The 27,670-nt window shown below is 40.9% G+C and overlaps 1 protein-coding gene across 1 annotated transcript in view; it reads left to right on the top strand.

Annotated features, from left to right (window-relative positions):
• Positions 1–27,670, top strand: part of ddx23 (DEAD (Asp-Glu-Ala-Asp) box polypeptide 23) — a 41,293-nt gene continuing 13,623 nt past the window's right edge. The window contains exons 1-12 of the mRNA XM_060937901.1: positions 1–86; positions 771–946; positions 3,724–3,831; positions 4,958–5,051; positions 5,141–5,206; positions 6,676–6,814; positions 8,418–8,551; positions 11,741–11,853; positions 14,178–14,321; positions 14,444–14,669; positions 16,854–16,999; positions 22,680–22,857. Coding sequence (XP_060793884.1) covers positions 771–946; positions 3,724–3,831; positions 4,958–5,051; positions 5,141–5,206; positions 6,676–6,814; positions 8,418–8,551; positions 11,741–11,853; positions 14,178–14,321; positions 14,444–14,669; positions 16,854–16,999; positions 22,680–22,857 — 1,524 coding nt within the window. The 5' untranslated portion in view covers positions 1–86. The remainder of the gene's footprint in view (positions 87–770; positions 947–3,723; positions 3,832–4,957; positions 5,052–5,140; positions 5,207–6,675; positions 6,815–8,417; positions 8,552–11,740; positions 11,854–14,177; positions 14,322–14,443; positions 14,670–16,853; positions 17,000–22,679; positions 22,858–27,670) is intronic.

Below are 27,670 nucleotides of genomic sequence, written 5' to 3'. Positions count from 1 at the left end.
AAGAAGCAGAAGAAGCAGCAGCAGAAGAAGAAGAAGCAGTAACAACAACGTAGAGCTAACGTTAGCGCCTTATTTTGGACATTAGGGTAAAATTTTTGAATAAACTTAAGCTAGGTTATAGAATAGCTGTGCATTATTATTACCGAGTTTATTTATTATAAGTTAGTGAAAGTGCTGGAAATTCTAGTCCTTTTTAGTTTATCTTATTTTAAGTGTTGAGTGCGTTAGCTAGAAAATATCCACCATGATGATACTGAACTGTGTTTATCCTGCGCTTCAGTCGAAACCTCTCAAGATTAAAAAAAAAATCTACTTTGTTAAATCACTTACTGTAACTAGTCCTAAATGTTTATACTTTGATGTAAAGCTCATTGCCAGGATGAATCATGAACACTTAATCACACACTGATGCGCTCTGTTTACAAACTCGTGCGTGTTTTTACTCGGGAAGTGGAGTGGCTTTGTCAGGCTGAGACACAGTTGATGTGGCTGGGTTGAATATGATGAACTCGAGCTCAGTCTAAAAGATCTGATGCAATAAACGCAATTAGTCAACAGCATAGTTTACTGCAGTTAACTGTAGACAAAGATCCTCACCTGTGTTATGGAGGTGCTGTAAAAACATCCCATGTGCAATGTAAAGGTTGTGTGTTGAATAAAAATCATGTTATATGTCTTTTTATTTGTGCCTGCTGTTCATCATTACACCTAGAATTGTCAAGTTGGGTAAACAATTAATGTTTCTTGTTTTGTGCATTATTTCTCTAAAGATGGCTGGTGAGTCTTCTGAAAAAAGAGACCTGGACGTCTCAGGGGGTAAAGAGCGAAAACGCAGCCGCTCACGTTCCCGGGACCGTGATCGAAAGAGTTCTCCAGGGAAGGAACGCAAGCGTCATCGCTCGCGTGAACGGAAACGATCACGAAGCCGCTCTAAATCTGCAGACAGGTTTTCAGTCTTACCATTTTACAAATATGTTTTTAAGGTATTTCCTTGTTTGTTTTTACTGTAACTGTGGTCCTGAAGTCAGGAATTTGGTCTGTTTTCAGACAGTACTTTAAAGGAACAGTCCACCGTATTTCCATAATGAAATATGCTCTTATCTGAATTGAGACGAGCTGATCCGTACCTATCCGAGCTTTGCGCGACCTCCCAGTTAGTCAGACGCGCGGTCACTCCTGTTAGCAATGTAGCTAGGCTCAGCATGGCCAATGGTATTTTTTGGGGCTGTAGTTAGATGCGACCAAACTCTTCCGCGTTTTTCCTGTATACATAGGTTTATATGACCAGTGATATGAAACAAGTTCAGTTACACAAATTGAAACGTAGTGATTTTCTATGCTATGGAAAGTCCGCACTATAATGACAGGCGTACTAACACCTTCTGCGCGCTTCGACAGCGCATTGATACGGAGCTCAGATATCAATGCGCTGCCAAAGCGCGCAGAAGGTGTTAGTACGCCTGTCATTATAGTGCGGACTTTCCATAGCATAGAAAATCGCTACGTTTCAATTTGTGTAACTGAACTTGTTTCATATCACTGGTCATATAAACCTATGTATACAGGAAAAACGCGGAAGAGTTTGGTCGCATCTAACTACAGCCCCAAAAAATACCATTGGCCATGCTGAGCCTAGCTACATTGCTAACAGGAGTGACAGTGCGTCTGACTAACTGGGAGGTCGCGCAAAGCTCGGATAGGTCTGGAGCAGCTCGTCTCAATTCAGGTAAGAGCATATTTCATTATGGAAATACGGTGGACTGTTCCTTTAAAGAGCAACCCCAGCGAATTTCATTTAAAAAAGCTCCAAAAAGTTTAAGGTGCATTGTCACTTAGTTTGATCATTCCTGATCAGAAACAAGCAGAATATTCTGTCACGAGCATATTTTACAGAAAAGATAGGGCTTCAACTTCACTGGAAGACTGAGAAGCTTCATGAGGCCAGGTAGAGCTGAGTGTGTGTGTACGTGTGTGTGTGTATATATATATATATATATATATATATATATATATATATATATATATATATATGTGTGTGTGTGTGTATATGTGTGTGTATGTATGCGTGTGTATATAAAAATCTTATATCTTATTTTGAGGATTTTCAGTATTGATTCATGTGAAGGTTTGCGTTTTTGTACTATCCACAGTAACAGTATTTTTCTTGATTTGATCATTGCAAAAGTATGTAACATACACCCAATTTCATACCCTGGTGTTACTGTCAAGTCAGCTTTATTTCTAGAGCACATTCAACAAGCAACAGGGCTTTCCCCAAAGTGCTGTACAGCGAAACAAAGAATATAAATGAAACAAAATAGACAGATAGAAATGAGGTAAAGTAATAGAAAGTAACAGAGAGCCACAATATAGAAAGCAAATGAAAATGATCCTGAAATAAATATACACTTTACACCTGGAACACCGGAGTAAAATACCTAAAGGCATTTATTATGGTAATAATGTAGTAATAAAATATGTATAATAGTCTTGCTAATATTAATTTGTATTATCTGTATGCTGTAATTAATGTATAATTAGACTATTCATATTTTATAATATTACAGACCATATTTGTGAAGTTTGGCTTGTGTATATTTATGATGAGAGGTGATTTCAGTTTATAATTCAAACAGCTGATCCCTGGATGAAGCTACTCAGATGTAAATGAATGATTACTTGATACAGTATGAGTTAATTTTGGAACAGCACAATAGAAATGTTTTTTTGCTCAGTTATTGTATGGAAATAGATGAAAGTAGCAATTCAAAGGAATCCAAAACCGACTACAGCCAATGATACATAATTCATTATGAAATAACGGTAAACAATCAGACTTTTAGTAATGACCTTTTATCAAAGTCAATGTTGTAAACAACTGTAGAGTCAAGACTGCGACTGTACATGCATCACCGACACTCATAATCAAAAATATGAAATGTAATACTTTGTTGCAGAGCCTGTAAAGTCTGTTGTGTACTACTCCAATGTGGTGACAATGCTAACTCGCTAAACGAATGGCAATGAAGCAAATTATGTATCTAGGTATTTATAACTAATGGGTGGAATGTAGAAAACACTGCGGGCTACTTCAGTATTATTTTTTTTTTCGGGTGAAGCAGCAAGCTGTATTTGGCCCACAGGCCTTGAGTTTGACACATGTGGTTTAATTAATGTGCTAGATAATTAAATACATGGAGAACACAAATGGGATAATAAAAGGACACATTCTCAACAATGTGTTTCAGACAGCTAGATAGGGGTTAACTGGGCTGGTTGTATCAGTCTAAGATGTGCACGCATCTGTGGTGAAATTGTCTGATGTTGTTTAATTAATGTACTAAAAACGGGATCCTAAAATGTCAAGCAAGGTGAACATTAGGGGGCCGTAGGGAAAAGGGGGTGGCTTTAGAACAGAAAAGCCAAAGACTTGCTACTGTTATATTTTGTCGAGGGTGCAAACATGATGTTTTGTTGGTTTGTATTTGAACTCTGAAAATACCAAAATACACACTTCTGTACTGTTTCTATTGGCAAAGAAATAACCTGGGAGTGTCGGTCTATGGTTGACCACCTCCATGATTATCATCTAAAGGTTGTGTGACAACTGGGAAAAAAGACAGCTGGAGTTGCTCTTTAATTTTGGGAAAAGTGTCTGGCCTAGCCATTCTTTGTGTGTACTGGAACATTCATTTCAGCCCTCTTTCTGTTTTGGTTCTCCAGAGATCGCAGACAGAAAGACAAAGAAAGAGACCGAGAGAAGGACAGGGAGAGAAGTCGTAAGGATCGGGACAGCCACAGAGGGACCAAAGACAAGAACAAGAAATCCAGGTATGAGCTGCTTTCTCACTAACCTGTATGCCAGTTTTACATTCGGATACCAAAACCTGTTTGCTTAAATTTAAACAAAACCCCAAAATAAACGCTATTAGCCGATCACGGTAAGTGGTCTGATGTGTCCCACCGCATGTTTAAATGAAAAACAAAATTTTGGAACAATAATTTAGCCATTTTAAAAGTTATGATATTGTTAAAAAATAGGCTTTCCTGAGCGCAGTCATTTGCACTGAAACAGGATATCCACCTGTGACGTAACCAGATCACTAGTACACTGACTTAGTAACACAAAAATAAAAGTTTCTAATTCTAAAAAAAAAAAATCCCCGGGTGCAACTGCTTGCTCTCTCTCTCTCTCTCTCTCTCTCTCTCTCTCTCTCTCTCTCTCTGTGTGTGTGTGTGTTTTCATGGCTTCAGATGGGTTAAATACAGAGAAAGAATTTCACTGTGCTGTAATGTATATGTGACAAAGGCTTCTAATTCTAAAAATCTAATCTGAAATTTTCTGTAACCGTGTGATTTTTACTGGCAACAAAATACTTCACTTTTCTGAAGTTTAAATCTCACTCAGCTAGATAACGCATATGCAGTACTGACACAGATACTAATAAACAATGGTGGTTGTCATAGTAATGTGATTCTTGCCGTCTAAAAAGTTAACTTTTCTCAGTGAATAAAAACAAATAAAAGCACGTCGAGTAAAAATACGATCAGGCTTATTCTTACACCCAAATACTTGACACTCGGCCATCTTCAGGGTTGTTTACAACCATTTAAGACACACACACACCCCTTAGCTTCAGTAAGTCATGTGGTGTGTGTAGGTGATGTCAGAATTTTGGATTCTTTCGCATAATTTGCACTCAGTGCGTGATATTTGAACCTCGGCAAGAGTGAGACGGCAGCACCCAGGGGCATTGTTTTTCTTTTCAAATAAAATCTGTGCACAGTATACAGGTACAAATATGAACAAGTGAACACTCGAACTTGTCTTGTATGGATATTACCTGTCAGTATAAAGGAGTTTATTTTTGGGGGTTTTGTTTGATTTTAAAAGCAGGATAAATGGGATGTATGAACTGTTTATCATTATTAGCTTGACTGTGTCCTCTCTCTTCAGGAGCACTTCACCGAAATCCAAAGATACAAGAATTAAGAGAGAAAAAGATATGAAGATGGAGGAAGAGGATCAGGAAGAAAAGAAAAAAGAGAAGGTACCCTCATTATAGAGCAGTTTACTTGTCAATGACTTGTGTACCTTTTTTTTTTTTATTTAGCTTCTGTTTATTTTAATTTGTTTCAGGTTCAGCCATTGTCTCTGGAGGAACTGCTGGCTAAAAAGAAAGCAGAGGAGGAAGCAGAGTCCAAGGTGAGAAAAAGAAATCACTCTTAAATGGTTAAGCAGTTTCAGTATACAATATTAGTAACGTGGCTTTGTCTTAAAGGACCCATGGCATGGTGGTTTGTTGATGCTTTAAACGGGCTCGTGGAGGTTTCCGGATGTTATATCCGCAGCCTTTCTCGAAATGAACCCTCGGCACGTAGATATAACCTCCTGGGAGAAAGCCCCATTTCAGCCCTTTTTCCCAGTGCGTCGTTTTGCTAATGAGAAGCATGGAGGCGAGGAAGGGTAGAGGGTGGGGGCAGGCCATGGGGGGAGGGGGAGGGGCTTGACCAAGCTGCGGGCATGAGTGAGAGTGTTCGGAGTGGTAGTTTACGAACGTATAATACCCTAGGCTTGAACACGCACTCCATAACCAAAGAGGATAGAAGCAGCAACTACAGCAACATATCGCTTATCCAACAGAAGACATGCATTGCGGAGCAATAGTCAAACATAAGCTCATAAGTTACAGTCAATTTCCAGACTAAACTCAGTTTAACAGAGCATGCTGCATGCTTTTTGGTTTTGTAGCGCAGAGTACCTGGCTAACTGCAGGAAGCGGTTAGCTGCACAGCTAATGTAGCCATTGCAAGGCTAACGCAACGATTTTAAAACACGGCAAAACGACTTAACAGTTATACACTTACTTGTTCGGTGTTTGTGGCTGATGCGGCAGGGATGCTTGGTACGGACCCAGGCTTCAGTGACAGTTGATGTGCAAAACCTGCCCTGTACTGTCCCAAGTTGTGGAAACATTCATCAGGAAAATGCTTCCGACAAACATACACCGTCTTAGGTAGATTCGACGGCGTGTTATTGGAGTAAATAAAATTAAGCCACTGCGTCTTCAGGGGCTCTCCCGTCGGCAGTAAAAACAGACTCCTTTCTGTGTTGTCACATCCATGTACAGCGCAATTTCCATGTTTCGCTAGCTTAGGTGGTGCCATGTTGTTGTGTCCTCTATGGTCTCCTCACTACAAAATTGAAGTGACGTATCTATGGTGGCAACTTTTGAGCTGGGCGGGCAATCCATACAGTGGGTGGGAATCCAGAGGGGGGGGCGTGGGGATCATCTCCCTTGCTGACGTAGTAAAGGGAAGAGCCTATCAGCGCGCCATTTTGACGCGCCATTCTCAAATGTTGACAAAGGGTGGGCATAGTTTGGTTTACACATTATGACATTTCTAGCCACTGGGGTGACTTAAGAAGGTCAGAGGAACTCATTTTAACGTTAAAAAACCTCAGAAAGTGAACATTTCATGCCATGGGACCTTTAATTTTTTTAAATCATGCAAAATACGCGTAATTAAGTAAAGTCGAATCTAAAACATGATCACAAACCTTTGGTCAGAAATCATGACATTGGGTAAGGGTAGCATTCAGTATGTGTTCAGTGCATGTGTATAATTCATTGCTCCTAAAGAAGCAGATAATTGCTGTTCTGTTTTGTGTAGCCAAAGTTCCTGTCTAAGGCTGAACGAGAGGCAGAGGCTCTGAAACGGAGGGAGCAGCAGACAGAAGAACGGCGGCGGCAGATTGATGAGGAAAGGAGAAAAAGGAGGGTTTTTCAGGAAATTGGAAGGAAGATGCTGGGTAAGGGCTGGAGACAAAAACTGCTTTTCTGTTGGGGAAAACGAGTGATACGATATGAAAATATTATCATTTTACATTTATATATCACTGGAACTGAAGTTTTTAAAATATATATCATAAATAGAGGCTATTACATGGTTGTGCAAATATATTAAGTTTATCTTCAACTGGTGAATATACTTCATGAGTGAGTGAAGTGTAAGAGTGAAAATATGTTTCAACACGAGAAAATAAACTTCAGATCTTCGCACCACCATGTGACATTCTTTATATTATATAAACACATCCACAAAAAAAATGCAAGTTAACCAAAAGAATTTAAATTTTGACAACGCGTGTCTAGTCAGCGGGAAAACACTGGGAGTGACCTCATCAGAGTGAAATATCGTGAATTATTATGTATAGACAACACTCTTTCGATGGAATAAAACCTTTTTTTTTTTTGCGGTTCGGTTTCCATCAAATCCCGCGCTCTGATTGGCTGGCGAGCGGGTCCATATCCTACGGTACGGACCCCGGTTACGGACCTCTGGCGACTCGCTTAATTTTACAGCATGGATAGCGATAACGACAGTGTTCACAGCGAAAGCGAGTTTTACTACCCTGAGGAAGAAATAATAAATGAAAACATTTCAGGAGAAAGCTAAAAACCTGTAACTTGCTAACGCTGAGCAAAAACATGGCTGAATCCTGAATGACTCAATTTTGTATAAATAGGGGACTACATAGGTGGCAAAATGTAGTTTGTTTTTTTTTTCCTGCCATGGAAGTGCACTTGTATACCGAGGAGGAAGCAATTTGCATTACAGCCGTGAATGAGGATTCAAAATGGCGGCTCGCTTCGGCTTGGCTCGGCTCAGTTTCCCCTTTCAGGCGCTCTCATTTTCTGTTAGAATTTGGTAAAGAAAAAAATAAATATATTATTTACCAGCTTAAGGTCGGTCCGTATGGTGAAATACCGTGACCTCGGCCTTTAATACTGACCTCGGCCCAGAGGGCCTCGCTCAGTACTTTCAAGAACTCGGTCACGGTATTTCACGATACGGACCTCCCAGCTGGTAAATAACATATGTATTCTATTCCCTTCTAGCAGGTTTCATTCATGTGGTTCGATAGCATACAATATTATCATATCACTTATTGTATGTGTATTATATCACTGTACCCAGTGGAGAATGAGCGTTGAATATGGTTTACGATATTGCACGGTTGTCAAGACAACATGACACCACACATCGGAGCTGATGTGAATATTCAGTGAGAGAGTTTTCTGCTGCGCATGCACAAGCATTTCTTTGTTTGCCAGCAGCACCTGCAGCAAGCCGTCGCAGTCAGTTGAAAATGCCATAAGATACGTATTACACGTAAAACATCTACACTAGCAAGTGACTGTGACAATTTATAAACAAACATAGGCACTAGGTTTGTTCCATTGAATGTGTATGTGTAATAATAATATTTGCCCCCCCACAAATTTATGGGATTATCATTAATACCAAATGTTTTGATGAGGCCTGTTGTGACATTCAAGTTCTCAGTGGTGTATCTGTGGTCACCCTTGTGATATGTTGTGGGTTTTTTTTTTTTTTTTTGCATGGTACAGAGGATCCTCAGGAGAGGGAGCGGCGTGAACGCAGGGAGCGGATGGAAAGGGAGAGCAATGGAAACGAAGATGAGGAGAGCCGACTAAAGATAAGGGAGGAGAAGGACAAGGGCAAAGAACTCCAGGCCATCAAAGTGAGGATATTTTCATATACACTGCCTGGTCAAAAAAAAAAGTCACCATTTGGATTTAAATAAGCACTACTTGCAATACTTAAGAGCCTTTGATTGGATAATTACTGCAGTGATTGTTTCAGCTGACGACAGTGCTTTTAACCCTAACTGATGCAGTGAGTAGCTTCTCATTTCTTAAACAAGACATATCTTTCGGTCGTTGAAAAGATGTTACTGTGTTTCCTGAAGGGTCAAATTATTGGCATTCTGGAACTGGGTTAAGAACTGTCCAACGCATTATTAAAACCTGGAAGGATAGTGGTGAGCTATCAACTTCGTGGGAGATATACGGTCGGAAAAAATATTGACTGACCATAATCCGAGATCACTTAAATGCATGAAGTCAAATCATAAAAAAAATTGATAGTAGAACTCACGGCTGTGTTTATTATTGAAGATAAGAGCATTTCTACACGCACAATGCGACGAGAACTCTGTGTGGCCATAAGAGAACCACTTGTTCGTGGGGCTAATCAGAAGAAAAGGCTTTAATTTGGAGGGAATTTTCAGCCTTTATTCATCACGTACATTAGAGCACAGTGAAATGCTTTCTCTGAAGATTTAACCCATCTGGGAGATGCGAGTGCAGCTGTGCTGCTGCACCTGGGGAGCAGTTGGGGATTAGGCACCTTGGTCAAGGTCACTTCAGCCATTCCCACTGGTCCAGGGTATCGAACCTGCCACCTTTTGGTCCTAAAGCTGCTTCTCTAACCTTTTAAGCCATATTCAGTAGTCAGAATGTAAAATGGTCAGGGGTGGGTTTCCCAAAAGTATCGTAGCACAAAGATCATCGTTAAATGGTAGAGCGAGGAGCACAATGAACACTCTCCTAGTTAAGATGCTCTTAGCGTTAAGAGGTTTTTGGGAAACCCACCCCAGAACGGTTGCCTGCTGTGTTCTTGCCGTCCTCAAAGATAAACTTTCATCATGTTCTTTGGGATGTTTTCTTTTGAGGTGGTTGAACGCGTTTGTGATATTACCTCCAATCGTCCCCACAGTTCCCCTGTAAACTTTGCAGATAACATTTGATTGCTGAAAATTTGATCGGGAGAAACTAAACTGTTTCCATGTTACAGAAACAGATTATTTGGTACCAAGGACCAGATCTATTAACAGTTTGCAGCATGCCCAAACCCTCTTTTGGCATTACAAAAGAGGGAGACAAGTGAGAGAGACACAGCGAGTGCTCAGGTGCTCAAACATTATTTGCTTGCGAAAGTCCCACTGTGTGATTAGGAATAAGGCGCACAAAAAAAAAAAAAAAAAGAGTATGTGATGGAAGGGACAGAATCTTCTCTTTGTTAATTTCTTTAAAATGCCAGAAAACAACATTATCAGAATGTATCGATTTCCATGGCATGTTATTCTGTCCCTGATTCCATCTCATCTCATTATCTGTAGCCGCTTTATCCTGCTCTACAGTGTCGCAGGCAAGCTGGAGCCTATCCCAGCTGACTACGGGCGAAAGGCGGGGTACACCCTGGACAAGTCGCCAGGTCATCACAGGGCTGACACATAGACACAGACAACCATTCACACTCACATTCACACCTACGGTCAATTTAGAGTCACCAGTTAACCTAACCTGCATGTCTTTGGACTGTGGGGGAAACCGGAGCACCCGGAGGAAACCCACGCGGACATGGGGAGAACATGCAAACTCCGCACAGAAAGGCCCTCGCCGGCCACGGGGCTCAAACCCAGGACCTTCTTGCTGTGAGGCGACAGCGCTAACCACTACACCACCGTGCCGCCTCCCTGATTCCAATTCAGTGGAAATTTGCACTGCTTTTGGCAGGTTGCATTGGTCATTAACAGTCAAAATGAACTGTGTCTCTGTTCATTAATTTGTTTGTTGTTGGATCACCTGCAGAGTTGGCCACTCTAATCAGCCTTTTTTTTTCCGCTTCGCTCTAATTTGCCCTGCTGTGTAAATCTGACCCGAAGTCCTCTTCGTCCGCAATGCTGTTTTCTGTTCAGAAAATAAAGTAGATAGGCAAGATGCGTTGGGCATTCCGTGAGCATTGTCCCAATTGTGTTAAAACCGATCAAGCTTTTCCTTTGTTCATGTGGATTAGGAAAATTTGGACATCACTTTTATCTGTCTGTCTGTCTAATCCATACAATTCCTCTGAAAAGCATATCATCAGCCAAATTAAGATCATCCATGATATTAGATTGCCCACCCTTAGGTTAGATTAGATTAGATAGAACTTTATTGATCCCTTTGGGCGGGTTCCCTCAGGGAAATTAAAATTCCAGTAGCATCATTACAGGATAAACAGAGAATAGAAATAGAGGAAAAACCTTTAGATAAATTAAATTAAGTATTTGCATATACAAATATAAAAAAGAATAAGAATCACATTCTGCTGATTAGTGTGACACCATAGTTGTGAAGATGGGCCAGAAATCCTGGGGCTAGTTTGCAGAAGTAGGTTTGACATATTATGCAAATGTCCAGAGGGCAATCACGTGAAACTCCAACAGAGATTTCACTGTAGTGCTTATTTTCCAAGAGATCTGCTTGTTTTTCTGTGCATAAACATGAAAAAGCAGAGGGCACAATAATGTACAATAAAAGGAATACAAGTGACTTCACCATAGGCAGAAGTAACACAGCTCTAATGGTGCAAAAACACACACATGCAAAGATCCAAGAGGTGAAGGGGCTGTTGTGTGATTGACTACAACTAGATTTACCATGAAATCGGAGCTCTCTTTTTACAGATTGCTTAAAACAAAAGAGAAGCGAAGCAAATGGAAGTAGTACAAATCTTCATAAATGTTTACTAAGAAAAGACCTATTTGTTATTCACATTTTTCATTTTTAATGAAAGGGATATTTTACTCCAGCCTTTACAAATGTGGATAAATAATTATTGTTGGTTACTAAGAAAATGGAACAAAAGTAGGAATATTTAAGTTGATGATAGGAAAATAAATGTTTCTTTTTTTTTTTCTTTTTTTTTTTGGGAACAATTTCCATGTATTTTTATTTTTTTTTAAATATCATGTGAAAATTGAATCGTGAACCCAGTATTGTAATTTGAATTGGGGGACACATTACATGCCTACTTGCACACAATGGTCTGTGGTGGATTTTTTTTTTTTTTTTTTTTAATTGCATTGGTCCTGTTTGCTTCACAGGAGCGTTATCTAGGTGGAATGAAGAAAAGGCGTCGCACAAGGCATCTCAATGATAGGAAGTTTGTGTTCGAGTGGGATGCTTCTGAGGACACGTCAATTGATTATAACCCACTGTGAGTATTGAAAAGACCATCTTTTTTTTGTTTGTTTGTTTGTTTCCGGTTGAGAGTATGTCATGCGCGTTCTGGCTGCCGCTTCTCACCGGAGCTTTTTTGTTTTATTTTATTTATTTTTCTTTTTTTTTTTCTGTGTTTGTGTAGTTTGATGTTTGTTTGAGTGTTTTGTCCACCAGTTGTGGTGTAGCTCCGGACCCAGTTTTGGGCGTCGGTTCCCTCCAGGCCTTGGTTCGCCGTGGGTGATGCCTGCGCTCCCAGCTGTGGACTGCAGTGAGCTCGTTGCTCATTTTACATCATGGTTGTCCAGCCCTCTGTGCTTTAACGCTTGGTGTGATGTTCCGAGCGATGTTGCTTGGTGGTGTCGCGGCAGCTGTGCAGGCGGTTTGGGACACACCTGCGCTTTGCATGGCGGAGCTTCTCTGCTCGCTTTGTGGATCCATGGCGTGGTGTTCTGAGCGATGTTGCTGACGGCGTCGCGGCGGCGGTGCTGGAGATGTGGGACTTGTTTTCGTGCGCCTTTTGGTGGGACTGTGGCTGCTACACCACGGGAATTACATCCTGACCCCTACTTGGTGGACTTTTTACCTTTTATTTTTTATTTATTTTTTTCTTATTATATTTTTTTTTTTTTCTTTGTCTACTATTGTAAAGCGTCCTTGGGTTTCTTGAAAGGCGCTATATAAATTTAACATTATTATTATTATTATTATTATTATTATCTAACCAGTTTGTACCTACGGTGTCCTGTAGAGCTGTTAACAAAATGATTTCAAAATTTAGTTAAGCCAGGGTTCCTACACAGTATGGAAAAATATGGAATTTGATTTTAGTAATTTCCAGGTCTGGATAAGTATGTAAAAAGGAAAATAGAGTATGGTAAACTATTTCTGTTTCCAGACTATTGCCCCTACTTTCTTTTTGAAAATATAAAATTAAGCCAAAATAATAATAATAATAATAAGTTAGATTTATATAGCGCCTTTCAAGAAACCCAAGGACGCTTTACAATTATAGACAAGGAAAAAAAATAAAGAAAATAAAAATAATAATAATAATTAAATAAATAAATAAAAAGTCCACCAAGTAGGGGTCAGGATGTAATTCCCGTGGTGTAGCAGCCACAGTCCCACCAAAAGGCGCATGAAAACGAGTCCCACATCTCCAGCACAGCCGCCATGACGCCATCAGCAACATCGCTCGAACACCACGCCGTGGATCCACACAGCGAGCAGAGAAGCTCCGCCACACAGAGCGCTGGTGTGTCCCAAACCGCCTGCACAGCCGCCGCGACGCCACCAAGCAACATCGCCCGGAACATCACGCCAAGCACTAAAGCGCAGAGCGCTGGACAACCACGAATGTTAAATGAGCAACAAGCTCACTGCAGTCCACAGCTGGGAGCGCAGGCACAGCGAACCAAAGCCTGGAGGGAACCGACACCCAAAACTGGGTCTGGAGCTACACCACAACCGGCGGACAAAACACTCAAACAAACATCAAACCACACAAACACACAGGAAAAAATAAATAAAATGAAAATAGAAAAATAAAAATAAAATAAAAAAAGCTCTGGTGAGAAGCGGCAGCCAGAATGCGCACGACGTACTCTCAACCGGAAACGAAAAAAAAAAGATCAAACCAGTGTGAATTTCACGTCGTTGAATTTGGGCAAGGCAAGACATGTATGCGATATGTCTGAGGTGATTTTCTGTGGCATCAGAGAACTTTCATCTGCCATCAGTCAACTATCTGACATTAGCACGTTGGATTACATCATACCCATGCAGAACTAAAAAAATTGGTATGAGCGCACATTGCAGCACTGCAAATGTAAGAATGGGTAACTGCAAGTTTTCTGAGAGCTGGCAAGTTTTGCTAGTGTTGTGGGGCTGCTCTCAGGCATGAACGATGGCAAATATCGTGTGTGCGCGTGCATCAGTGTTGGAAATTAGCACCCACCGAATGCTGATGAATTTGCTCAACCTGCCAGCCACAGTGGTGGGTAAATAAAAGTGGCATATACAAAGAAAGAATGCAGTGGTAACGGAGGTATTTGTGACCGTCTACTACGCAGATTGAATCGCGAGTCTATTGTTTCATTCGAACACTTTCATGAGGACACAATCTCCTCATTAACATGTCTAAGTGAAACAAGAAGACTTGAACCTTGTGAAACAAGATGTTTTATACAAAAAATTTTGTAGAAATTTGTGACCTCACTATTTATAAATCGATAGTGATTTACAAATGTTAGATTAATTTTCATTAGAAGTGCCCATCTGTTTTATTATTGTGATTACAGTACATTTCTGTGTCTTCAGGTATAAAGAGAAGCATCAGGTGCAGTTATATGGCCGAGGATTTATTGCAGGCATTGACCTCAAACAGCAGAAGAGAGATCAGTCTCGTTTCTATGGAGATCTGATGGAAAAGAGACGCACCATGGAGGAAAAAGAGCAAGAAGAGTGGGTCTTTCTGTCTGCCTCACTCAGTCATTCAAATGCAAACAAAATTAATATCCACATGAAACCTTGACTTTGGTGTGAGCCTTTCCAAAGTAGAGTTTGCCTGCTGTGTGTCTGTGTAGGCAGCGTCTGAAGAAGATGCGTAAGAAGGAGGCCAAGCAACGCTGGGATGACAGGCACTGGTCTCAGAAGAAGCTGGATGAGATGACAGACAGGGACTGGAGAATCTTCCGGGAGGACTACAGCATCACTACTAAAGGAGGCAAAATCCCTAATCCCATCCGCAACTGGAAGGAATATGAGCTCCCCCCACACATTCTGGAAGTCATTGACAAGTGCGGCTACAAGGTGGACTTCTTATATGTTAAAGCATTTGTGTAGCTTGTAAAGTGAACCTTGCATACTTTCTTTTGACTTATGCCTTTAAAGGAACAGTCCACCGTATTTCCATAATGAAATATGCTCTTATCTGAATTGAGACGAGCTGCTCCGTACCTCTCCGAGCTTTGCGCGACCTCCCAGTCAGTCAGACGCGCTGTCACTCCTGTTAGCAATGTAGCTAGGCTCAGTATGGCCAACGGTATTTTTTGGGGCTGTAGTTAGATGCGACCAAACTCTTCCGTGTTTTTCCTGTTTACATAGGTTTATATGACCAGTGACATGAAACAAGTTCAGTTACACAAATTGAAACGTAGCGATTTTCTATGCTATGGAAAGTCCGCACTATAATGACAGGCGTACTAACACCTTCTGCGCGCTTCGACAGCGCATTGATATCTGAGCTCCGTATCAATGCGCTGCCGAAGCGCGCAGAAGGTGTTAGTACGCCTGTCATTATAGTGCGGACTTTCCATAGCATAGAAAATCGCTACGTTTCAATTTGTGTAACTGAACTTGTTTCATATCACTGGTCATATAAACCTATGTAAACAGGAAAAACACGGAAGAGTTTGGTCGCATCTAACTACAGCCCCAAAAAATACCGTTGGCCATACTGAGCCTAGCTACATTGCTAACAGGAGTGACAGCGCGTCTGACTGCGTCTGACTGACTGGGAGGTCGCGCAAAGCTCGGAGAGGTACGGAGCAGCTCGTCTCAATTCAGATAAGAGCATATTTCATTATGGAAATACGGTGGACTGTTCCTTTAATGGTATTGGGTGTAAAGATGTTATGAACGGGGGCGGCACGGTGGTGTAGTGGTTAGTGCTGTCGCCTCACAGCAAGAAGGTCCGGGTTCGAGCCCCGTGGCCGGCGAGGGCCTTTCTGTGCAGAGTTTGCATGTTCTCCCTGTGTCCGCATGGGTTTCCTCTGGGTGCTCCGGTTTCCCCCACAGTCCAAAGACATGCAGGTTAGGTTAACTGGTGACTCTAAATTGACCGTAGGTGTGAATGTGAGTGTCAATGGTTGTCTGTGTCTATGTGTCAGCCCTGTGATGACCTGGCGACTTGTCTAGGGTGTACCCCGCCTTTCGCCCGTAGTCAGCTGGGATAGGCTCCAGCTTGCCTGCGACCCTGTAGAACAGGATAAAGCGGCTAGAGATGATGAGATGAGATGTTATGAACGTAGTTTAAATAATATTTTGGTTCATTTAAGGGGAACTGAAGTCATTTTTAAACTTGCTTTATTTCTTATTTAACGTGTTATTCAATTACGTTTTCGGTTTTATTAACCTTATATCATGACTCGTATTGGCATATTATATTACACTTATCGGCCTTTTCGTTTTTTAGCCATGTTGAATGTAGTTCGTTTGGTCCATGGCAGGCGTCGCTTATCCGCGTGATCTTCACGAGACTTGTGCAAGACTTCAAATGTAAAGTATCAGCGCCGCCATTTTGAAAACTGTTTACACAACGACCAGATCGCCAGATCATTCCAATTTAGATTAATTTTGAGATTTTCCAGCTTCATCAGTGATGGAGATTATTCCATTCAACTTTGAACCATTGGTTAAATAAAAAAAAAAAAAACGCTTTCGGACACTAGTCCGTCACGCTGATATTTACGTCATTACTGTCACACAATTAAAACGTGCCAGATCAGGCTGCTGGTGGGTTTTCAAAATAATAAATACATGCATGTATTTTTGTGATAAATCCATATTATACTGAGCGTATTTCCTGAGCAGGAATTAATGTGTCTTTTCTGTCTCAATGCTGCCTCATTTTCCTCCTCTGAACAGTCTGAGGTGCCTCTAAAGAAAGGTTGTGTATATTTATAAGAGGTGTTATAGCTATAGTACAAATCATAATCATGATTTCTCACTATCTTGCAAACAGAAACAGCCGACATTAAATGCTGTGTTCACAGTTTGTGTAGAGACAGGTGTGAACACAAATGGAGAAGTGATGCACTTCAAAATCACAGTTGGATGCATGCGTTTAGACAGGAGTGTTACAGTTCTACCAGCTCTGCCATAGCTTATTGAGTCTTGAACAAAATAGTTTTGGAAATTGTTTTTTAGTTATAGGTATTAGTTTTATGAATTTTCAAATTGTAAATTTACCCTTATATTTTGTCTCTTCATTAGGATCCAACACCTATCCAGAGGCAAGCCATTCCTATTGGCTTACAGAACCGTGACATCATTGGTGTGGCTGAGACCGGTAGTGGTAAAACTGCAGCCTTCCTCATTCCTCTATTGGTCTGGATCACCACACTCCCCAAGATTGACAGGTGAGATGGGGCCAGCAAAATCTGTTTTGTTGTGTCTATGTGTGTGTTTTTATATATGAGAGACGATTGCGTGAAGATATGAAGTTGGTCTTCGAGTGGTGAAGATGTATTTCACAAGTGAGCGAAGCGAACGAGTATCTCTTTGGCACATTAAAGCGAGACGGCCTTGCGAGTTCATAACATCAGTGAAATTTAGTTCCCTCTGAAATTTGGTCATTGTGATATATGTTTATTTCTGTAATATCTCACAAAATATCAGGCCATTCTGTTGCTGGGAAGTTATTTAATTTGAGGTGATTCCCGAACAAATAATGTGCATGAAATCGTCTGCTTCACGCAGTCAAGCAGACAAAGGAAGTCTGTGTGCACATGCGCAGGTTTACCTTGACCGTGCACTGACAGTTCCATCATTCTGTCGCTAAACGAACAGCTGATCATACCGAGATGCTCGCTGACCACCGATATTTATTAGTTTGGTCCTGCGTTTCCTTTCCTTCGCAGCGTAACGTTTTTTCTTCTCGCTTTCCGTTGCTGTAGTCGGTCTTTCATGTTTCATTCGCACACTCACGTCCTCCATTTTTCTCTCCTGTTTCAAATTTGTATCCCACAATGCCTTGTGCGAACAGGGAAAGCCCACCACGTGTGATACATGACGTAGTATCTTGAATGGTGAAGCAGGAAAAAATGGCAGCGAATTTAGGGCCATGTGGCCTTAACTTCATTAATTGTTCTATGTAAAAGAAAAAATAATAAAATTGGAAGTCTGTGATTTGAATTCAGTAGCTTTCGGTCCACTAAACAAAAATAATTGGGTGTCAGGGAAAATTCTTTTTATGACCTAAACTTGAAAAATCTGAAAGGCAGTCCACCTTTAAGGAGATAAAAGTTCTGGAGTTGATTCCAAGTGTTGACCTTGTATTTGGCAGCTGTTACTGGGATCTAAATTAGGGATGTTAACCGATGACCCTTTGACCGGTGGTTGACCGAATCAACGTCAACCGGTTAATTTTTTTTTTGGTTGTCGGTTAAAAAAAAATCAATCGTTTTGAAGCTGCCGATTTTGGAGCGGAGAACCTGGAATTCTGTGTTGTAAACGCTTGGGGCATGCCATGCGGTGTAAGGACAACAGCTGACAAATCAGAAACACCCATTCAGTCATGTCCCGCCCCAGTTGAAGACAGCTGACAAATCAGAAATACCCATTCAGTCATGTCCCGCCCTCCCGCCCCAGTTGAAGACAGCTGACAAATCAGAAACACCCATTCAGTCATTTCCCACCCTCCCGCCCCAGTTGAACACAGCTGCCACTCGGCGAAAGAAAAAAGTGTAGACACAGGCTTTTTAGCTTACAAATTACTATTGTTTTTTTTGTTTTTTTTAAAATTATTATTAGAAGGCACATCGAGTTTAGTCCTGCCTTGGCCAGTGCATTCTGAAAGTATGTTTCGGTCTGTAGCCAACAATGCATGTTATTGCAGATCATATCTCTCCACACAAACTAAAGGCGCAGATGCCGACTTTTTCACGGCTGAATCATGCAGATCTGATTTTTTTTTTTTTTTTAGGGGGGGCGTTGGAGTGTCTGAATAATTTCATCAGAGTAAATTCTGTATTAAAATTACTAAATAAGCAAATGCTGTTACAGTCCATGAAACATAGGAAGTATGAGAAGAAAACAGTTTTCTTCTCATACTTCCTATGTTTCATGGACTGTAACAGCATTTGCTTATTTAGTAATTTTAATACAGAATTTACTCTGATGAAATTATTCAGACACTCCAACGCCCCCCCTAAAAAAAAAATCGGATCTGCACGATTCAGCCGTGAAAAAGGCGGCATCCGCCAAAAGGCGCGCCGTTTGCATCCCTGTTTAAACTCATAGGTTAACGGACTTTAACTGGCTAATGAGGCTCGGTGGTTGGTCAATATTTTTTTTAGTTTTCGCCATCTCTAATCTAAATATGCAGTCCAAAGAGGTGTTGATGCACATGAAGGTGGCATCATTAGGCTGAAAAAACAAAGCAAACCAGAGAGATAGCAGAAACCATCAGACGGTAAAGTGACCCAAAATCTAGTGAAAGCAACCCAAGAGCTTCTTAACGCAAAGAAACTGAATGTTCTTAAATGGCAGTCACTCAACCCAATTGAGCATGTTTTTCACATTCTGAAGACAAAACTGAAGGCAGAAAGACCCACAAACAAGCAGCAAATAATGGTGTCTGCAGTAAAGGCTTGGTAAAGCATCTCAGTGGAGGAACCTCGGCATTTGGTGATGTTCATGGGTTCCAGATGTCAGGCAGTCATTGATTGCAAAGAATTTGCATCCAAGTCTTAAAAATGATGCTTATAAGTGTCAGTTTGTCCAATTACTTTAGAGCCTGTGAAAATTGAGGGACTGTGTAAGAAATGACTGTTCCATTTAATTCCAATAAAATGGTTAATGCAGTATTTTTATTAAACCCCTTGAATCAAAACTGAAGCTCTACACTTAAATCACATCTTGATTGCTTCATTTCAAATCAAGTGTTGTACAGAGGCAAACTCACGAAAACTGACAGTGTCCAAATACTTATGGACCTGGCATGTGGTTATTTTTTTTGTGTGTGTGTGCGCGTTTTTTTTTTTTTTTTTTTTTTTTGGGGGGGGTTGTGTTATACCCTGCTTCAGTTCTAAGCTTTTATTTATCAGGGCAGAAATAACAATTATGTGGTCCTCACCAACTTGTATAAACAACCAACCTCAGGTGACAAAAAAACCAACAAATTTCAATATGTAGTCATTTTTCCCAAAAAGTAGACCAATATTCAGAAACCAGGTGGGGGGAATAAGTACACCCTATAATTCAGTAACATGTACAACCACATTTAACTAACTAAACATTAACAATAAGTAAACATTTTCTCTAGGAGGCTAATCGTCTTACATCATTTTGAAGAAATTCTGGCCCACTTTTTTATACAACATTGCTTCATTTCATTGATATTTGAGAGCATTTGTTTATGCACAGCTTTCATAAGCTCTCGCCACAGTATCTTCATGGGGTTGAGATCTGGACTTGGCCATTCCAACCCCTTGATGTTTCTTCTTTAGCCATTCAGATGTCAATTTGCTGGTGTGCTTGGGATCATGTGCTTGGGTTTCACCAAACATGGTACTGTACTTGACAACCAAACATCTCCTACCTTGGTCTGACCAGTTCAAAATATATTGTTCCAGAACTTGTTGAGATGCAATTTTGCAAACCCAAGTCATGCTGCCATGTTCTTTATGGAGAGAAGGGGTTTTACCTAGCCACCCTTCCATGAAAGCCATACAGTGGTGCTTGAAAGTTTGTGAACCCTTTAGAATTTTCTACATTTCTGCATAAATATGACCTAAAACATCATCAGATTTTCACACAAGTCCTAAAAGTAGATTAAGAGAACCCAGTTAAACAAATGAGACAAAAATATTATACTTGGTCATTTATTTATTGAGGAAAATGATCTAATATTACATATCTGTGAGGGGCAAAAGTATGTGAACCTTTGCTTTCAGTATCTGGTGTGACCCCCTTGTGCAGCAATAACTGCAACTAAACGTTTCCGGTAACTGTTGATCAGTCCTGCACACCGGCTTGGAGGAATTTTAGCCCATTCCTCCGTACAGAACAGCTTCAACTCTGGGATGTTGGTGGGTTTCCTCACATGAACTGCTCACTTCAGGTCCTTCCACAACATTTCGATTGGATTAAGGTCAGGGCTTTGACTTGGCCATTCCAAAACATTAACTTTATTCTTCTTTAACCATTCTTTGGTAGAACGACTTGTGTGCTTAGGGTCGTTGTCTTGCTGCATGACCCACCTTCTCTTGAGATTCAGTTCATGGACAGATGTCCTGACATTTTCCTTTAGAATTTGCTGGTATAATTCAGAATTCATTGTTCCATCAATGATAGCAAGCCGTCCTGGCCCAGATGCAGCAAAACAGGCCCAAACCATGATACTGGCACCACCATCATGTTTCACAGATGGGATAAGGTTCTTATGCTGGAATGCAGTGTTTTCCTTTCTCCAAACATAACGCTTCTCATTTAAACCAAAAAGTTCTATTTTGGACTCATCCGTCCACAAAACATTTTTCCAATAGCCTTCTGGCTTGTCCACATGATCTTTAGCAAACTGCAGATGAGCAGCAATGTCCTTTTTGGAGAGCAGTGGTTTTCTCCTTGCAACCCTGCCATGCACACCACTGTTGTTCAGTGTTCTCCTGATGGTGGACTCATGAACATTAACATTAGCCAATGTGAGAGAGGCCTTCGGTTCCTCTAGTCACCCTGGGGTCCTTTGTGACCTCGCCGACTATTACACGCCTTGCTCTTGGAGTGATCTTTGTTGGTCGACCACTCCTGGGGAGGGTAACAATGGTCTTGAATTTCCTCCATTTGTACACAACCTGTCTGACTGTGGATTGGTGGAGTCCAAACTCTTTAGAGATGGTTTTGTAACCTTTTCCAGCCTGATGAGCATCAACAACGCTTTTTCTGAGGTCCTCAGAAATCTCTTTTGTTCGTGCCATGATACACTTCCACAAACATGTGTTGTGAAGATCAGACTTTGATAGATCCCTGATCTTTAAATAAAACAGGGTGCCCACTCACACCTGATTGTCATCCCATTGATTGAAAACACCTGACTCTAATTTCACCTTCAAATTAACTGCTAATCCTAGAGGTTCACATACTTTTGCCACTCACAGATATGGAATATTGGATCATTTTCCTCAATAAATAAATGACCAAGTATAATATTTTTTTCTCATTTGTTTAACTGGGTTCTCTTTATCTACTTTTAGAACTTGTATGAAAATCTGATGATGTTTTAGGTCATATTTATGCAGAAATGTAGAAAATTCTAAAGGGTTCACAAACTTTCAAGCACCACTGTACTTGTTCAGTCTTTTTCTGAATGTGCTGTCATGAACATAAACATTTAATGTGCTTACAGAGGCCTGTAGGTCACATAATGTAGCCCTTGTTTTTTTTTCCCTTTTCCTTTTTTTCCCCCTTTTTATATGTCTGAGTATTAAATAGTCTGACCATGGACAGAATTTGCTAGGACACCCACTCCTGGCAAAATTAGCAACTGTCTTGAAGGCTCTCCGTTTGTAAACGGTCCTTCTGACTGTAGAATGGCGAATTTAAATTTGTTTGGAGATGGCCTTATAACCTTTCCCAGATTAATAAGCAACAACGGTTGCTTCTATGAGGTCATGGCTGATGTCCTTTCTTCTTGGCATAATGCAGACACACCTGAGTGCTCTAGAACACCAAAATACAAAATATTCTACTTTTATAATGTTATTTACATTTCTTGATGATGTAACTGATCTTGTGCTTTTCAGTAGTTACATGTGTCTGCTAATTACTCTCTTGATAATTCTGGAAGTAGGAAGGGTGTGCTTATATTGTCTCATGTGGTTGCTTTTTGGGAACAGAAAGATGTGGCGCTCACCATCACCTATTTATTCCCTGATACATAAAAATGTATGAAGGTGTACTTTCTGTTTCCTCTTAACTGTATATGGAATATTCCTGAATTCGCCAAATAATATATGAAGTGAAATTACACAAACAATAATAACATAAACAGTGCAAAGGTATCATACTAATGTGCAAACATTTGCGTGTGTGTTTTCTCAGGCTTGAGGATTCCGATCAGGGACCATATGCAGTGATTTTAGCCCCCACACGTGAGTTGGCCCAGCAGATTGAAGAAGAGACCATCAAATTTGGCAAACCACTGGGCATTCGGACAGTGGCTGTGATTGGTGGTATCTCCAGAGAGGACCAAGGTTTTAGACTGAGGATGGGATGTGAGGTCAGCAACTAATATTTTTCTTTCATTTCATTTTCAGGCACCCAAAATAGCTCTGTTTTTGGAGTGGGTGATGTGCCAAAAATCATGATTCTTGAACTCATTTGAACAATACACTATATGTATTATCATATAAAGGTATGCTACTGCCAACAGCACAGTAGTGTTGTCTCATCTCATTATCTCTAGCCGCTTAAATCCTGTTCTACAGGGTCGCAGGCAAGCTGGAGCCTATCCCAGCTGACTACGGGCGAAAGGCGGGGTACACCCTGGACAAGTCGCCAGGTCATCACAGGGCTGACACATAGACACAGACAACCATTCACACTCACACTCACACCTACGGTCAATTTAGAGTCACCAGTTAACCTAACCTGCATGTCTTTGGACTGTGGGGGAAACCGGAGCACCCGGAGGAAACCCACATGGACACGGGGAGAACATGCAAACTCCGCACAGAAAGGCCCTCGCCGGCCACGGGGCTCGAACCCGGACCTTCTTGCTGTGAGGCAATAGCGCTAACCACTACACCACCGTGCTGCCCCTAGTTTCTTTTTGTATTTAAAAATAATACTTTTTTTATTAATAAGAAAAATACATGTTTAACATCGAAAGGAGAAAAAAAGTAACCTGCAAATAAATTAGCATTTTACAATTTTAAAGTAAAAAAAAAAAATAAAGTCAACCACTTCTAGTCAGTTTGTAATTATTAAAAAATAAATAAAAAGATCACAATATCAGTGCAATAGAAGTGTGTTGTAATGATCAGTCCTAGTAATTTTATGGTCATTACATGTGAAATATGCATACATAGCACCATAAAGTGTCCGTTTTATTATTAGCAGCAAACTATTCTGACAGCAAGCATGTCTGTCAACCCTTTAGATCTGTTCCTTGATGTAATAAAGGGCTGTTTACAAAAGGCATATTTAAAAATATGTTTTCAGCCTAGACATAAACACTGAGATTGCGTCTGAGTCCTGAACACTAATTGGAAGCCATAAATGTGGGGCTTTGTAAGAGAAGGCTCTGACCCTTGCTCTAACCTTCACTGTTTGAGGTACCAACAAATAACCTGCACCTTTTGATCTAAGGTAGGCATGGCAGGTCATAAAAGACCAGATGTTTGCCTGGTTAATGTGGTGTGAGACCATTCTGTGCTTTATAGGTCAGTAGCAGTATTTTGACATAATTGTGAAATTTAATTTCACATTGGGCAGCACGGTGTTGCAGTGGTTAGCACTGTCGCCTCACAGGAAGAAGGTTCCGAGTTCGAACCTCATGGCCAATAGGGGCCATTCTATGTGGAGTTTGCATGTTCTCCCCGTGTCTGCATTAGTTTCCGCCCACTTCAGAGACATGCAGATTAGGTAAAATTTCTTGAACTTGTATGTCGCTCTGGATAAGAGCGTCTGCGAAATTCCTGTAATGTCATGTAATTGGGAGCCATTGCAGTGTGGATAAAACAGGGGTGATGTGGTCGTATCCTCTAGTTCTATGTACTCTTGCTGCTGCATTCTGGACTCACTGGAGCTTGTTTATGCACCTACTAGAACATCCAGACAGTGAGGCATTACAATAATCCAACCTAGAGGTAACAAAGGCATGAACTAGTTTTTCTGCATCATATAGTGACCTCATATTTCTTAGCAACACTTCTGAGATGAAAGAAGGCTATCCTAGTAATATTTACTGTACATGAGCTTCAATTGAAAGACTGTAGTCCGTTATCACCCAAAAGTCTTTTTTTCTACTGCACATGAAACAGAAAGGCCATCCAGCGTTGCTGTGTAATCAGAAAGCTTACTCTGAGCTGCATGTGGTCCTAATACAAGTACTGTTGAATTAAGTAGAAGGACGTTAATAAGAATCCAATGTCCTTTACACATTCCTCAATTTTATTATTCTGGTGTGCATTATTTGACTTTACTGAAATGTACAACTGTGTCTCATCAGCAAACCGTGGAAGCTTAATACCATGTTTAGGAATTTTACCCAGAGGGTAGCATATAAGAAAAAAGCAGTGGGCCTAAGACAGAACCTTGCGGAACATCAGACTTTACTTTAGTATGTGTAGAGAAGTCTACATTTATATTAACAAACTGATAATGATCAGTCAAATAAGACCTGAGCCAGGAGAGGGCTGTTCCCTTAACTCAACAGCATTTTCTAGTCTGTCAGTGAGAATAGTACAATCAGTGGTGTCAAAAGCCGTGTTAAAGTCAATCAACGCAAGCAAGGAGACACAACCCTGATCAGAAGCCTTTACAGGTCTAAGGGCCTCTGCATGCTCTTGCGACAAGGCTTTCGCAGACAGCTTTTCGCAGACAGTTGTAATTTATCGTTGAGCGGGGAGTAACAGGCGTGCGCGATGTTATTCACCGCCACAACGCAAGGGGGCGCGAAGTCGCGAAATCGCTAGGAGTAGTTGGTGGGTGTGGTTAGTGGAGTGATTATCCTCCGGTTACTTATAATGACTAGAACTGGAGTCGTATAGATGTACGTACTTCCTCGATCAACCGCTCTTCGTGCTGCTCCATCTTTGCTCGTGTTTTTAAAAATGGCGGTCGTGAAAACAAACCAAACCGGGAAAGTAGGGAAGCGGAAGTGCGTGTACAGCGGATGTAGAGTGGACCAATCAGAGCCCTCTTGTCTGCGAGGCTTCTACGGTGGTCACAATTTTTGGGAGGTGCGCGCAGAGCGTCTGCGAAGGTGGGGGGGCTACGCAGACGCTATCTGCGACGCTATCTGCGAGGACTGGGTTGTCAGCATAAATTGGCCTTAAGAAGGAATATCAGGGAAAAATTGCAAAAGAATCATCAGTAAAATTGTTTTTGGTAACAATTGTGTTGTTTTATTATTGCTTTTGTACAAAGGCATCCCAAAGAAGAGACCGTAGTGATTGGAAATTCCAAGATGTTTGACACCCCAATATCCAGGGATGAGAATTTTCCGCCGATCGGCGGATTTCCGACTTTTTCAGACCAAAATGATCGTTTTTGAGATTGATGTAAATCCGTTGAGAAATTTTCGGGGGGGGTATGATTAACGATCTGTGGTCACCTTATAACGCAGACATCCCAAGTCTCCCAGAACTTCCGGGAGTCTCCTGCATATTGATAGAAGCGAGCAAGAGCGTGCGCGCGCAACATTAAGGTCTGCATCACGCATCTTAGAATGTGCGCGCGCGAGGGAGACTGTGTGCAGTGTTGCCAGATATTGCTGACGTTTTCCATCCCAAAATATGTTCAAAACCCGCCAAAATGCACTTAAAACCACCCAATGTGGCAACACTGCCTGTGTGCCTGTTCATGTAGCGCATGCCAGACAAAGAGCATCCTGATTGGGTTACTCAGCAAAATAAGCCAATCAGCTTTGTGTGGGCGGGCTTTTATCCCTTTTCTCGAGGACCGACCGGCATAGCAGAGAGAGAGCGCGCGCCCCAAAAAACGAAAGTACAAAACCCACTTCAGCTCAGATTACACAAAAGAATCTCCTCCCTGTCTAATAAGGGTAGAAAATAATGACAGTTTCGCGCGATGTACTGTTTGCAGCAGTGATTTCAGCATTGCCCATGGTGGCTTAAATGATTGTAAAGGACATGTTGAGGTGAGGAGTGTCAGTTCATGTGCATTATAGGTCTACAACAGGCTGTCATGAAAAGACCAAACTTATTGAAGATTTCCGTAAAGTAACAATGTATGAATATACATCATATATATCAAATACACGTCATATATAAGTGTGTATCTTTTTATAAATGAGGTTAGCTTGTCTAATGTAGCATGTTGGGGAGAATCATAGTATCATATCTATATTTCTGATAAAATTTTAGGTATGATACCGTGTATAACTCTCCTACTTATTGCTCATTTCATAGGGAGAATTGCTGGGATGTGCCGCGCGGGAGCGTCTGCCCACATTTTTTTAGGCCGAGATGAATTTATAGTTTTTGATTTAAAAAAAATTTTTCCAATTTGTAATGCCCATTGTACATGCCTGTTCTTTAACTCAAAATCACCATCTTGATCTTTAAATTGACCGTATGGTATATGTATTACATTACACAACATCCTGTCCAGATAAAACCTAGTTAGTACACACAACAGTTGAAAGGGAAGTGATGAGTGATGTTGAATGTTGCCTGCTTAATATGCAAGAGCTACCATAACATCAGAAGAAAGCTTCAGAGAATTATATGACAGAACTTTTTTCTGGTTTGCACTTCATTGTAAAGGATTAGAGTATTCAAAGACATGAATAGCAAAAATGCAGAAATATAATACTGTAGAGCTCGTTTATATTAAAAGGTGCATTGATTTTTTGAAATCATCAAATGTGAATTGATTAAAAACAAGTCTCTTGTACCATATTAATCATTTTCACCTGGGAGTCCACCAAGAAGGGGAATTTATTTCCAAATACATTGCAACTTTTTGCTGATAAAATTAATGGTTTTGGGGTAAAAAAAATAAAAATAAATAAAAAATAGCCAAAAATCATTAGCCCCTGGGCCCCGCCCCCCGGGCCATGGGCCCCGCCCCCCGGGCCATGGGCCCCGCCCCCTTGGGCTATGGGCCCCGCCCCCCTGGGTCATGGGCCCCGCCCTGGTTTTTTCAGACTTTTTAAATATTTTTCATTCTCATCCCTGAATATCTAAACCACCTGATATATCTAGATCTAATATGTGACCACATTTGTGTATTCAGCCTATTACATGCTGTGTAAGATTGAAGGAGCTCAGTAGCCGTATAAAATCACTGATGGCAAGATATAAAAATTTGTTGAAGTTAACATTAAAGTCTCTGGTGAGTAA

The sequence above is a fragment of the Neoarius graeffei genome, chromosome 13, assembly GCF_027579695.1.
Source record: "Neoarius graeffei isolate fNeoGra1 chromosome 13, fNeoGra1.pri, whole genome shotgun sequence".
Taxonomy (NCBI): domain Eukaryota; kingdom Metazoa; phylum Chordata; class Actinopteri; order Siluriformes; family Ariidae; genus Neoarius; species Neoarius graeffei.
This window is presented reverse-complemented; position numbering and strand designations above follow the sequence as displayed.